A 14,988-nucleotide genomic window follows, 5' to 3' on the forward strand; every position below is an offset into this window, starting at 1 on the left:
ATGTTTAGAATTGTAGGAAGGGCCTTGATCAGACCTTGCAGGGAAACTGCTGATATTGTGTGTTTGTGAGTGCTCTTAGCAGATGGAAAGGATCATTAAACACCACTCTGCTGTCAGATCAGGACTCCAATGCTTTCCACAGTTGTGTCAAGTTTGCTGGATGTCGTTGTGTGGTGGACCATTCTTGATACACACAGGAAACTGTTGAGCGTGAAAAACCCAGTAGCGTTGCAGTTCTTGCCCTTAAATCTTTTGTCTTGCTCATTCACCCTCTGAATGGCACACATACCCAATCCATGTCTCAATTGTCTCAAGGCTTAAAAACCCTTCTTTACCCTGTCTCCTCCACTTCATCTACACTGATTGAAGTGAATTTAACAAGTGACATCAATAAGGGATCATAGCTTTCACCTGGATTCACCTGGTCAGTCTATGTCGTGGAAAGAGCAGGTGTTCTTAATGTTTTGTACACTCAGTGTATGTGAGTGCATACGTGTGTGTGTGTGAGAGTGAGAGAAAGAGAGAGAGAGTGTGTGTATATCTTTGAGTGTGTTTGAGTGTGTGTATATTTGTGTGTGCGTGTGTGTGTGCATGTGCATATGTGTGTGTGTGTGTGTGTGTGTGTGTGTGTGTGTGTGTGTGTGTGTGTGTGTGTGTGTGTGTGTGTGTGTGTGTGTGTGTGTGTGTGTGTGTGTGTGTGTGTGTGTGTGTGTGTGTGTGTGTGTGTGAATTCCTCTGACATTTTCATAGGCCTTCAAACTCACCATGTGAAACATGTTGTGAATGACAGAGCGTGCCTTAAACTCCATTCACAAGCGTATCTCAGGAGACCCAGAACAGTCATTCATGAAAAAGCCTCACCAAAGAAAACATCCCAAGGGCCAGAGCATGAGACAGGCAAACATGAGCCAAAAATGGATGGAGAGAGTGACAGGTAGAAACCCTATCTTAGCCCATAGAATGAACAGCCAGCTGTTTTGGCTGCTTCAAAAGGGACTACATCTAATTGATAAAGGATGTGGGTGTTACAACTATATCATTTGAACTCCCCAGCAGGTTTGTAATGTCCCAGTGTCACTCAGACACACATTCTTCCCTGGTAAGATAAGGGAGAAAGACTCAAGCTGTTCTCTTCATTCTCACTAACAGGGGTGTTGGTGATATAAGTGCACGTTTCTTCTCTTCTGATCTGTCCCAGGTAAAGGGGTGTGTGGAGTGGCAAGTTCATGAAGAGCAGAGGGAGTTTTCAAAGGGTTAATGTATTCATTTTTTCCCCCATGCTGAGGGACAAACATCTGGGCGCTACACAGCTGGGCCCTCCCCCACACCCTGCTATCACTCCTCTTGCCTCGCCTCACCCTCACCCCCTTCCCCCAGCCTTGCCTTGACCTGTCATCAGTGCCTGCAGCAGGGTGCCAGATTCCTTAAAATCCCCGATTCGTGATGAGCCTGGGAAATATCCGAAACATGTTATCAGTCATTTTCCCCCTCCGTCGTGGTCCTTTCCCCCGCTCTGACCTCACAGCACGCCAATGGAACCTGCCCTGCTCTCTGGGAGGGGAGGAGAGAGGCCTGTGCCTGGATAAAGCCAAATTCCCAATCTGGCAACTACATAGGGACCAGGAGAAGAGTGAAGATGAATAAGGGCTTAGATCAGGCAACACCTTGGGGAGCAGAGGGAAGTAGAGTCAGGGTCCGATCTAGCAACCCTGTAGGCAGCAGACTAGAGAGAAATGGATTAAGGATCAGAATGCTGATGAGATCATTTCTGGGCTGCTAACAGCAGTTGTGCCTGACACCAACTGCCCCAGAATGCACTTGGCGATTTCTCAGGGTCCTAAGAAGTGTGTGTGTAGACTACAACAGATTGTCTATTTAGCTTGGAGGGCACTCCACATACACTAGGTTACATTATACTGTGACAGACATTGAAAGGGGACCTTAAGTGACGTCACTGACACAGGGTACCATGTAACTACCTCTCTGTTTTTCTGTGTCTCTCACTTTTGACCAGTCAGTTATAAAGGCTACTGCTCTCTGTTCTGACACTCCGGATTTGAGTGACTCAGTCTACGCAGAAACACATAGACACACACAAACCCCCCACACACGCAATCAGACACAAACAAACACACACACACACACACACACACATTCCCAGACATCCGTCGCTAGACTATCCTAATCCAGTTTCCGCTTCCGCTTGGAAGTGGAGCCACCATGAACCTGACTCATGGCCTCTAACTCGTGACCCCAGCAGGCCCAGCTGGCACACTTGGTGAGGTGCTGATCCTTTGCCCTGTCGCCCTCTCAACTGTCACCTTTCTCACCCTCTACCATCTCACCTTCACTCATCTGCAGTTCTCACCCCCTCACCAGTCTTCCCCATTCACCTCACAGACACCTTGGACCAGGATATGTTTTGTACTAGCAGATATTGTTGGGTCAATCTCTTTAGATAACCTTAGAGACCTCAACCTACCTATGCCAGGCACCACAGCACTGGATGTTAGCTATGTCGAAGAGCGAGGGCAGATTCAAACCCAACCCATACTCCATTCTCAACTCCAGAACCCTCTCTCTCTCTCTCTCCCCCCTCTCTCTTTCTCATCTGTTACTCTTCTCTCCATATTATATCTTCCACTGTGTAATCGTGCAGTCCAGATGGGTTAACCCTGATAACCTGTTTCCACCAGAAACCATTAGGTCATCCCAGCTGTCTTAAACATGGAAATTGTGGAAATGTGGTTTGGAAACGTTTTGTTGCTATGGACACTGACCCTATCTATGGTTATGGTGCCAAGTCTATGTGGACAGAGTAACAAACAAAGTGATGTGCTGTAAACTCATATACCCAAACATCCTCACAGGAAGGAGGTGGCTGTGTCACTGCCTGACATATAACATCACCATAAACATCAGGACCCCTTGGATTAATTCCTCTCATGATCAGTGAAAAAACTTTGTGGCTAGTCATAATAAACATGCAATGACACGGGTTCAAAATATCTAATCCCAACCAACCCTATGATTTTGGTTCTCTTGGCTGGACTCAAAGGAACATCGACTGTCTGGTAGGTCTGTCTGTTAGAAACGTCAGTCTCTGGAATAACACGTTATGTTTAACCAGTCTCTCTCCCTGACCATCGCATCCCTCTTCCACTCACCCTATCCCCTGTTTCCACTCTTCTCTTCCTGTCCATCTCTCTGTCTCCTCTCTACTTTATCTTTCACTCCACTCTTAATCTCTCTCTCTCTCGCCAGTGGAAACTGCTCTGTGGTCCTTGTTTGACCCTGGCTGTGGTGCCGTGCTAAAGCTTTTACGAGCAGTGCCTTTCGGAACATTTAACTTGTGGACGGACTTCTTCCTCTCACTATGCTCCTCCGCATGCTTTTCGACTCACGCAGACCACTGAGATGGAGAGAGGAGAGATGGTGAAAGAGAGAGAGAGAGAGAGAGAGAGAGAGAGAGAGAGAGAGAGATAGAGAGAGAGAGAGAGCAGGCAAGAATGAACAGGAGACAATGAATGGATTCTACTTAAGTGATAATGCCAGAGAAGCTGGTGTCTGAAGGATAGTGGCACGGGTGTTGTTAGGCCTTCGTCTCAGGCCTAACAACAACGGCTTCGAGGGCATTATCACTTTTATACAACAAGATTCCAACATATTCAAATAATGATTGACATATTTTAAGAAAAAATGTAGTTTTGATTTATTTATTTATGCTACTGTATTTCCCCCTCCACGATATATAGTCCCGACACAAATCTAGGGTTGATTCCCAAGCCGGATGGTCGTTCATTCTATCGGTTCGGTTGCCAGAGACGTGGCCCAGTCGTTAAGTCTTTTTGTTCTAAAACTATGGACGTGACCCAGTCCTTCGTTCTAAATCTTCCCTAGCCATGATAGCTTGCAAACTTCTTATCCCTTGCTTGCTAGCTAGCCAACTTTGGCTAACACAGTCACGTCAAACAGTGCAACCAGAATAACAGCAAAGTAGCTGCATTTGAGTTTGTTTGAGTTGTTTTCTAATGATTTCTTTTTTTATACATCCATAAAAATGAGCTAATGATGTACGGTTTCGCCGGGCGTTGAACATTTGCTCTCTCGCCAGCCCACTGTTCAGAAGAAACTGAAGCTGGAATGAAACTGCAAACTAGCTGTATTTAGTGTTTTTCTATAGACATTTCTTTGTGTATATGCCAGTCTGTCTGTCTCGTCCCGACTCCCGACACGTTCATTACCATAGGACAGATGGAGATTGCTTCAATATTGAAACAATGTTACTAGTGTCGGAGAGACAGACAGCGAGGTTATTACTAATCTCCGCTGTTGAAAACCAAATGCTAGTCTAAAAGAAATGGAAGATGATGTCTAGATGTTTTTTATAGTGAAGATCTAGTATATAAATTGCCTGGCTGAGATGAGACAGTGGATTGTGCAGTCAGCTGGAACAGAGTAAATAGGCATTTCAAAGTCATAGATTTAGCCGGTGGTAACTTGTGGAATAGACACCAGATGGAATATGGTTTTAACCAATGAGCATCCAGGATTAGACCCATCTGTTTTATAATCTCAAATACCTGCACTTCTGCTAAGGTTCATTGAATCCAAAGATGGAATGCAGAGCATATCCTCAGCCTCCTATGATAACCAGTGGAAATACACAGTACATCAATGCAGTATTCACAGCTGGATTACTGTAGATACATGGAAATATGTGTTGTTTTAGCCAGAATACTATATAACACAGCAAATTGATTGTTACACCAATATCAGTTCAGGGGTTCTCAGTGTGAGACTGATATTGTCATTAGACTGTATGTGTTTCCACCTCATTAATAGATCGTACATATAGCCCATTCAATTCCCTCTACCCAGACTGCAACACTAAACACATGGCCCTCTAACAATGAGGCGACATATTCAACTGGCTGTTGAAAAGCTGGACCTTTTCTTAAGTCATCTGTATCTAAATACTGTACATGACACAAGAGAAATGGCTGGAAGTCTATGGGAGGAGAAACAATATAAATCCAATATAGAGGGCTTCCTTTGTAAAGAAAGATATTAACAGGGGGTGCTGTGTTTTTGGGGGAGGTGGTGGTGGTGGTGGAGCTGGTGGAGGTGGTGGTGCAATCAGAGTTATTATCCTCTATTGGCTAGCCAGAGTTTCTTATCCCTGGTGGCTGCAAGAGAAGTGTGTGGGGGGGTGAGTAGGGGGGGGTTCTGGCCCTGCTCTGACATTCTTCTGAGCTGACTGCCTCTGACACATGTTAACAATTAGAGACACTGTTGTAGGGAGAGAGAGAGAGGGAGAGAGAGAGAGAGAGAGGGTGAGGAAGACAGGGACAGGGGAAGAGAGAGAGAGAGAGAAGGAAATGAAGAGAGGGCGAGAGAGAGGGAGAAAGAGAGAGGGTGAGAAAGAGAGAGAGAGAGAGAGAGAGAGAGAGAGAGAGAGAGAGAGATTGAGATGACGAGACAGAGACCGAGACGAAGAGAGAGAGAAGGAGAGACAAAAACGATGGGGAAAGAGAGAGAGTGGTCTCACTCACTTCCCTCAGCTCCTGTAAAGTAAGAGAGCAGGGAGTGTGTTGTTCCTGAGAGGAGAGAACCAGTTGAAGGATCTGCAACAGTTAATACGTCTACTACCCCATAGGGTCTACTACCACAGAGCCTGAACACTGTCTAACACCAGGAGACCAGGAGCAACTTGGAACCTCAGCGTGTTGGGGTAACATTGGGGTAAGGTTACATTTTTATCACACACACCAGAGACTTGCTGAAGGAGTGAGATCATCAACGTAAGGACCAGTCACCACCACCAACCTCTCTCTCTCTCTATACTGCTATCTCTCTCCCTCTATCCTCCGGCTTCTATCCCTCTCTCTTTCTCCCCTATCCTCTCCCTGTACTCTCTCCCGCTCTTCCTCCATACTGCTCCCTCCCCCGCTACTCTCTCCCACCCTCCATCTTTCCCTTTTTCTCTCTCTGTCATTGCTACCCACCAAATAGCACAGTCATGTCAGAGACCCATTACAGAACCACAGCATTTAGCCTTGGATAGTGATACAGGAAACACACACACACACACACATACACACAGCTACTACTGGAGGTACCGCAACTTTCCCCTCTGTTAAATTCACAACTATGATGTGAACCCACAATGGGGTCAATCATACCGCAGTCAAATAAAACGGCCAACCAATCAGAGGGCCCCACTCAACTTCTCTGTTTCTCTCATCAGGACTGAATACCTGACCTCTGTGACTGACCCAAACTTAAGGAAAGCTTTGACTATGTACAGACTCGGTGAGCATAGCCTTGCTATTGAGAAAGGCCGCCGTAGGTAGACACGGCTCTCAAGAGAAGACAGGCTATGTGCACACTGCCCACAAAATGAGGTGGAAACTGAGCTGCACTTCTTAACCTCCTGCCCAATGTATGACCATATTAGAGACACATATTTCCCTCAGATTACACAGATCCACAAAGAATTCGAAAACAAACCCAACTTTGATAAACTCCCATATCTACTGGGTGAAATACCACAGTGCGCCATCACAGCAGCAAGATTTGTGACCTGTTGCCACAAGAAAAAGGCAACCAGTGAAGAACAAACATCATTGTAAATACAACTCATATTTATGCTTATTTATTTTCCCTTGTGTACTTTAAGCATTTGTACATTGTTACAACACTGTATATATACATAATATGACATTTGTAATGTCTTTATTATTTTGAAACTTCTGTATGTGTATTGTTTATTGTTAATTTTTATTGTTTATTTCACTTTTGTATATTATCTACTTCACTTGCTTTGGCAATGTTAACATATGTTTCCCATGCCAATAAAGCCCCTTGAATTGAATTTAATTGAGAGGGGATAGATAGATAGATAGATAGATAGATAGATAGACAGACAGACAGACAGACAGACAGACAGACAGACAGACAGACAGACAGACAGACAGACAGACAGACAGACAGACAGACAGACAGACAGACAGACAGACAGACAGACAGACAGACAGACAGACAGACAGACAGACAGACAGACAGACAGACAGACAGACAGACAGACAGACAGACAGACAGATAGATAGATAGATAGATAGATAGATAGATAGATAGATAGATAGATAGATAGATAGATAGATAGATAGATAGATAGATAGATAGATAGATAGATAGATAGATAGATAGATAGATAGATAGATAGATAGATAGATAGATAGATAGAGAGAGAGAGTGAGATATACTCATTCATCAAAGAGCGAGGTTCTTACTTTATGAGTAAGCAAAATCTAATGTCATAATGGATGGTCTGTTTGAGTCATACTGTCATATACTACTGTGTCTTAGTGCCGGGAAAAGGGAGACCCAACTATTCAGGACCCCCACCTAAAACCCTCCTCAGCGCCATACGTCTCAGTCACCTCTTCCTAGCAGGCTCGCCCCGTCATACCCTTGTAATTTCCCTCTCCGCTCTCACGGCCCCCTCTCTCCACAACCTCTCTCCTAACCCCTCTCATTCTCCCAACTGCGCTGCCTCCTCTCTTTTAACTAACCCCTCTTTCACAGTCTGCTCCCCCGCCCCCTCTCTCTGTGCCACTCTGGGGCTGTATGTGGGTCTATTTTAGGCACCTGTTAGTGGAGGGAGCCCAGAGCCCCAGCTGTCTGCCCATCAATCAGCCGCCCCCTTCCCCAAATGAGTGAAGCTGACCTGGGCCAGGCTGGCCCCTCACTGCCCCTCCAGACTACCACACTACCAGACAACCAGAGAGCCAGAAGGCCAAACCACCAGAACCAGGGGGAGGGGGATATCAGTCTGAATTTCCTGTGGCAGTAACCTTTCCTGTACTTACTGGACTTCCAACTCTCCAAGTCACACACTCTGTGACACACACTGACTTCCAACTCTCCAAGTCACACACTCTGTGACACACACTGACTTCCAACTCTCCAAGTCACACACTCTGTGACACACACTGACTTCCAACTCTCCAAGTCACACACCCTCTAGTCTTCCTTCCCTGCCTGCTGGCATCCAGACAACCAGAGAGCCACGATACACACCATGAGTGTGTGTGTGTATCGTGTGTGTGAGGGAGAAAGACCGAGTGAGTGTGTGAGTGTCTGTGTGTTCTCCAGCTCTTCTGTTACCCAACACTCCCCTCCACCCCCCACTGAGAGAGAGAAAGCCATGGCAGGTGCCCTTCTGGAAGGATCACTCTTATCACCAATGTCACTGAGCCACCCTGGTCCGGTCCCTTCCCAATGACTCTGTCTGCTTGTTGACCCATTTCCCCCTTTATCACACTGCATCCTGGGTAGCCCTAAGAGATATTACACCCGATAACCCCTCAAAGCTGACCCAGTTTCAGTTTGACCTGAGGATGGATCAACAACATTGTAGTTACTCCACAATACTAACCTAAATGACAGAGTGAAAAGAAGAAAGCTTTTACAGAATACAAATATTCCAAAACATGCATCCTGTTTGCAATAAGGCACTAAAGTAATAATGCAAAAAAATTGGCAAAGAAATTACCTTTTTGTACTGAATGCAAAGCGTTATGTTTGGGCCAAATCCAACACAAGAAATAACTGAGTACCACACTTCAAGCATGGTGGCGGCTGCATCATGTTATGGGTATGCTTGTCATCGGCATGGACTAGGGAGATTTTTAGGATAAAAGCATTGGAATAGAGCTACTGTAAGCACAGGCAAAATCCTAGAGGAAAACCTGTCTCAGTCTGCTTTCCAACAGACACTGAGAGGCAAAGTCACCTTTCAGTAGGAAAGTATCCTAAAACACAAGGCCAAATCTACACTGGAGTTTCTTACCAAGACAACACTGAATGTTCCTGAGTGGCCTAGTTATAGTAGACTTAAATCGGCTTGAAAATCTATGGCAAGACCTGAAAATGGCTGTCTAGCAATGATCAACAACCAACTTGATTGAGCTTGAATAATTTCTTTGAGAATAACGGGCAAATATTGTACAATCCAGGTATGCTAAACTCTTAGAGACGTACGCAAAAACAGTCACAGCTGTAGTCGCTTCCAAAGGTGATTCTAACATGTATTGATTTAGGGGGTGGAATACGTATCTATTCAAGATATATTACTACTTATTTTTCATAAATGAAATCAAATATAGAGTTTTGTCAAAGTGGAAGAAACAATCTATGATATTTTATTTTATTCATGAAAAATAAAACAGTAATATATCTTGTGTGGATCCTTGACAAAAAAGGATAATTAAATCCATTTTAATCCCATTTTGAAAACATAACTAAATGTTTAGAAAGTCAAGGGGTGCAAATACTTTCTGAAGGCACTGTATGTGACAGAAAGTAAACAAAGTGTAATACGAAGAAAACAACAAAGGCCAGAGTGGGAACTGGGGTCTGTACCACTGATGTCTCTTCAGAATAGGGGAATGGTACACTGTAAAAAAGAAATGACATACCATAAAAAAGGTACATATTGTACCTTTTTTACAGTAATTTATAGGTAACTGGCTGCCAGTAAATTATGGTAAAATCAACAGGATTTTTTTCCCAGTGTACCACAGAACCTCTAATCATATTGAATGGTCCAGTAGCTGGGACCTTCAGGTATTCCATAGTCTTTGGTGGTCTTTACACCTTCAAACAGTTGACACAAGGACAAATCTAACACCAACACACCTAAGGCACTGCTGAAACAACTGCTGTGTGTGTACCAACCCCTTGCCATCCCATCTTGTTGCCCGACCTGTTTGCAGTCTGTTTTGCTGTTGGTAGGCAGAATGAATGGCTGTTGCCATGCTCTTATCAAGCCTTGGCCAACACAGCCACAACACATCAGCACAACAGCTGTTGACAGCAAGGTGGGATGCTTTGATGTGCTGCCTTTGCTCATGAACCTGTTTAATATTCTGAGAATAAATATAATAGCATTGATTAGTTTCAAGGCAGAAAGCTCAGCCAAGGACCATTTTCCTTAGAACCACATATTCTCTGAGCACAAGGTGCATTCATAAATCACTGTTATAAGGCTCAGCAACAGAGGAGCCCTCTACAGGGCCAGTCTTAACAGTAGACTACTGTCTGTCCAGCTGGCTGCTGCATCATCATCATCATCATCATCATCATATGCCACCAGGGGTCTTTTCAGAGTCCCCAAATCCAGAACAAATTCAAGAATGCGTAGAACCCATATTGCATGAAACTTCCTTCCATCTCATATTGCTCAAATAAACAGCAAACCTGGTTTAAAAAAACAGATAAAGCAACCGCACCTCTTCCCTATTTGACCTAGATAGTTTGTATGCATGCATTTTTTATTTAACTAGGCAAGTCAGTTAAGAACAAATTCTTATTTGCAATGACAGGTTACTGGGGAACAGTGGGTTAAGACAGGTAACTAGAGAACAGTGGGTTAACTGCCTTGTTTAGGGGCAGAACAACAGATTTTTACCTTGTCAGCTCAGGGATTCGATCTAGCAACCTTTTGGTTACTAGCCCAACATTCTAACCACTAGGCTACCTGCCGCTCCTGCCGCTAACAACTTTTTTTTTATGATGTAGTTCTGTCCTTGAGCTGTTCTTGTCTATTGATGTTCTGTATTGTGTCATGTTTCATGTTTTGTGTGGACCCCAGGAAGAGTAGCTGCTGCTTTTGTAACAGCTAATGGGGATTCTAATAAAATACCAGAAATACCAAAAAATACCCCAAAATCATCACAATCCACATTAGATGCAGTCAGGGCCATCAAGCTGAGCCCCTGCCTCTCTGATGTTGTTATTGGTTCTCCAAGAACATATCCTACATCCTGGAGCACTGATTCTATAAGACCTGGTGGGTAATGTCATCAGATAAGATAAAATGTGAGTGACGTACGCTGAGTGTACAAAACATTAAGAACAGTTGTATGGACTGACCAGGTGAATCCAGGAGAAAGCTATGATCCCTTATTCATGTCACCTGTTAAATCCACTTCAATACATGTAGATGAACGGGAGGAGACAGGTTAAAGAAGGATTTTTAAGCCTTGAAACAATTGAGACATGGATTGGGTGTGTGCCGTTCATAGGGTGAATGGGCAAGACAAAATATTTATGTGCCTTTTGAACGGGATATATACAAATGCTTTGTAGACTACTTGTTACTTATTCATCTTTATTTCACATATTTGAACACATGAGATAGAGATGCCAAATTACTACATCATTCAAAAGCAACTACAAAGTCATTGCCTAATTAAAATGGGAGACTATCCATTCCATGAGAACGCTCCAAATGACTCATTCAGTATTTCATTTCATGAACAACAAATGACAGCAGCCAAGTTGGTTAAACCTGAGATTGTAATGACTCTCATTTGGCAGTGTCGCTTCTAATGGGACCATGCATGATTTACACAGTAATAACACACAGGAATCCAGAGGCATGCACCGAATCCAGAGTCTCTCTGTTTCCCGGATACAGCTGAAAGCAGTCTTTGTCGGGCAGTCAGAAAGGGGACATTTCTTGAATGGCGCATCCTGAACACATCGCGCCGTTGTCTGGTCACTCTTACGCACAGAAGTACATATCAACGACGTGCGTAATTTGCGTCAAAAAGTACAGTGCATTTCATTTATGCACTGTTTATAACGCATGCAACAGTTATGGAGAAGTCTATACAGTGAAAACACAACTCTGAACAATATAATTATGGAACAGTCAACAACACAACCAGGAATAATTTTAATTCGAAATTAATTAAAGCTGCATTGCGCATTACGTTTCTATAACATCAAAGTATGTTTCATTCATTTTGAGGAGAAATCAATCTCAGACTCGTTCCCCTGACTCAAAAACGCCCTCTAACCAGTAACTGTATCCCCAAAAGTGGCTACCCCAGACAGAGTGGACAAAGCAACAACTTTCAACATGTTCCGAGAAACCCAACCATTGCGCTATATCGGTCCTAAATGCAAACACCACTTACCTATCGATACCAGCTTTATGTGTTCTCTCTCCAAGAATTCCAGCGCGACGGACACATTTTCCAGTTTCATCTGTCTGAAGTTAGGTCTGGCGTGGTACTTTCTGTACATTTTCTTCTGGCTCAAAACCTCCAGGAGACCAATGAGCTTGAGCCCGTCGGTCAGGTCTTTCTGTAGGTCGTTGATCCGCTTGTTGAGGCACTTGAGGTGCTCGTTACACCACCTGGTGAAGGTGTTCTGTTGGATTTTCTTCCAGGGCGCATCCTCAGCGAGGTCCTTCTCCGTAGCCGGCATCTCCTCTTCTTCGTCGTCACCGTTGTCCGTACTCTGGTAGTACTGCGGCGGCTGCTGCTGCTCGTAGTAAGTATTATTGCTCATCATGTTGTCGGTTTCCGTGCCCTTTTTATACCACAATCAGTGGGGCCAGTGTGTGAACGTTACGACACGCAAGGGAGCGTGGAAAGAAATAAAAAAAAAAGTTTCTTGTGCGCCAGTGCCAAGCTTGCGCACTGGCGGTGAAAACAGTTAGAAAACTTGGAAAAATATGAAAGAGAGAGTAAGTGAGATTTTCGTTTGTACTTGTGATTGGAGTGGAGCTTGTCCGTTTAATCCGTTTATCGTTTCCAACGTGGACGGTCCCCTGATTTTCTATGTATCAGAATAGTGAAAAAAGTGGTAGCTCCAATAGACACCTTGGCACGGAAGAAGAATAGACTGTAGAAAGATGAACGCGTTGTCTGTACAATGGACAGCACAGGACCGCTAGTAGCCCTACGAAGTCGGTGGCGGCAGCCCGCTTGGTGATGTCCGTTACACTTGAGTAGCTAAATGAAGCTCTAGGCAGGACAGGGTTTTAAAAAGCTCGGCACCCCTGAAGTTCGCGTCAGGCCCTTGGACTCCCTGGAATGCCCCCGTCACGACCATATACAACTGCAGGATGGGTATTCTCTAATCAGACGGAGATAGCGAGACGCAACACCATTGGGTAACATAAGAGAAGGGGGTCAACGATTGGCCCTGGGGCGCCATAACAGTTGTGACACTTCTCTTTATTTTTAGGCTCTCCAAACTGGGCGAGGGGGACGGAGCTTTGCGGTTGTTGTAAAAGTGAACGGTGACCAGGACCTACTGGGCCGTTAATAACAATTGGACTATGAAGGGAAAATGATGCCAGCATCTTCAATAGATCCAACCTTTACCAGCCAGGGTTACTCTTGCTGTCACTCATATGTCCACTGATGCAGCATTGTGTTGGCAAACATATATATTTTAAACATGATAAATAAACTCACATGACAAGCTTTTGATGCTTAATTAACAAGAGGAAGATCATACAGGATTCTTGGCAGGGGTTTCAAAAGTTAAAGGGTTGTTCCGTTTGTTAATACACTGCTCAAAAAAATAAAGGGAACACTTAAACAACACAATGTAACTCCAAGTCAATCACACTTCTGTGATATCAAACTGTCCACTTAGGAAGCAACACTGATTGACAATACATTTCACATGCTGTTGTGCAAATGGAATAGACAACAGGTGGAAATTATAGGCAATTAGCAAGACACCCCCAATTAAGGAGTGGTTCTGCACGTGGGGACTACAGACCACTTCTCAGTTCCTATGCTTCCTGGCTGATGTTTTGGTCACTTTTGAATGCTGGCGGTGCTTTCACTCTAGTGGTACCATGAGACAGAGTCTACAACCCACACAAGTGGCTCAGGTAGTGCAGCTCATCCAGGATGGCACATCAATGCGAGCTGTGGCAAGAAGGTTTGCTGTGTCTGTCAGCGTAGTGTCCAGAGCATGGAGGCGCTACCAGGAGACAGGCCAGTACATCAGGAGACGTGGAGGAGGCCGTAGGAGGGCAACAACCCAGCAGCAGGACCGCTACCTCCGCCTTTGTGCAAGGAGGAGCAGGAGAAGCACTGCCAGAGCCCTGCAAAATGACCTCCAGCAGGCCACAAATGTGCATGTGTCTGCTCAAACGGTCAGAAACAGACTCCATGAGGGTGGTATGAGGGCCCGACGTCCACAGGTGGGGGTTGTGCTTACAGCCCAACACCGTGCAGGACGTTTGGCATTTGCCAGAGAACACCATGGTTGGCAAATTAGCCACTGGCGCCCTGTGCTCTTCACAGATGAAAGCAGGTTCACACTGAGCACGTGACAGACGTGACAGAGTCTGGAGACGCCGTGGAGAACGTTCTGCTGCCTGCAACATCCTCCAGCATGACCGGTTTGGCGGTGGGTCAGTCATGGTGTGGGGTGGCATTTCTTTGGGGGGCCGCACAGCCCTCCATGTGCTCGCCAGAGGTAGCCTGACTGCCATTAGGTACCGAGATGAGATCCTCAGACCCCTTGTGAGACCATATGCTGGTGCGGTTGGCCCTGGGTTCCTCCTAATGCAAGACAATGCTAGACCTCATGTGGCTGGAGTGTGTCAGCAGTTCCTGCAAGAGGAAGGCATTGATGCTATGGACTGGCCCGCCCGTTCCCCAGACCTGAATCCAATTGAGCACATCTGGGACATCATGTCTCACTCCATCCACCAACGCCACGTTGCACCACAGACCGTCCAGGAGTTGGCGGATGCTTTAGTCCAGGTCTGGGAGGAGATCCATCAGGAGACCATCCGCCACCTCATCAGGAGCATGCCCAGGTGTTGTAGGGAGGTCATACAGGCACGTGGAGGCCACACACACTACTGTGCCTCATTTTGACTTGTTTTAAGGACATTACATCAAAGTTGGATCAGCCTGTAGTGTGGTTTTCCACTTTATTTTTGAGTGTGACTCCAAATCCAGACCTCCATGGGTTGATAAATTGGATTTCCATTGATTATTTTTGTGTGATTTTGTTGTCAGCACATTCAACTATGTAAAGAAAAAAGTATTTAATAAGATTATTTCTTTCATTCAGATCTAGGATGTGTTGTTTAAGTGTTCCCTTTATTTTTTTGAGCAGTATATATGACTTAAGCTTAATGTCAGGGGCTTT

General features: G+C 44.9%; 1 protein-coding gene across 8 annotated transcripts in view; it reads right to left on the reverse strand.

The window, feature by feature from the left end:
* LOC106576205 (filamin-C) overlaps positions 1-12,913 on the reverse strand; it is a 77,527-nt gene extending 64,614 nt beyond the window's left edge. For 5 of the 8 annotated variants that reach the window (XM_045699801.1, XM_045699798.1, XM_045699800.1 and 2 more), the window contains exon 1: positions 11,994-12,911. In XM_045699801.1, the coding sequence (XP_045555757.1) occupies positions 11,994-12,372 (379 nt within the window). In that variant the 5' untranslated portion in view covers positions 12,373-12,911. Of the gene's footprint in view, positions 1-11,993 lie in introns of all 8 variants that reach the window. The other 3 variants (XM_045699796.1, XM_045699792.1, XM_045699793.1) reach the window with 2 other exon arrangements.
* Between the last annotated feature and the right edge of the window lie 2,075 nt (positions 12,914-14,988).

Source organism: Salmo salar, chromosome ssa17 (assembly GCF_905237065.1).
Source record: "Salmo salar chromosome ssa17, Ssal_v3.1, whole genome shotgun sequence".
NCBI classification, from domain to species: domain Eukaryota; kingdom Metazoa; phylum Chordata; class Actinopteri; order Salmoniformes; family Salmonidae; genus Salmo; species Salmo salar.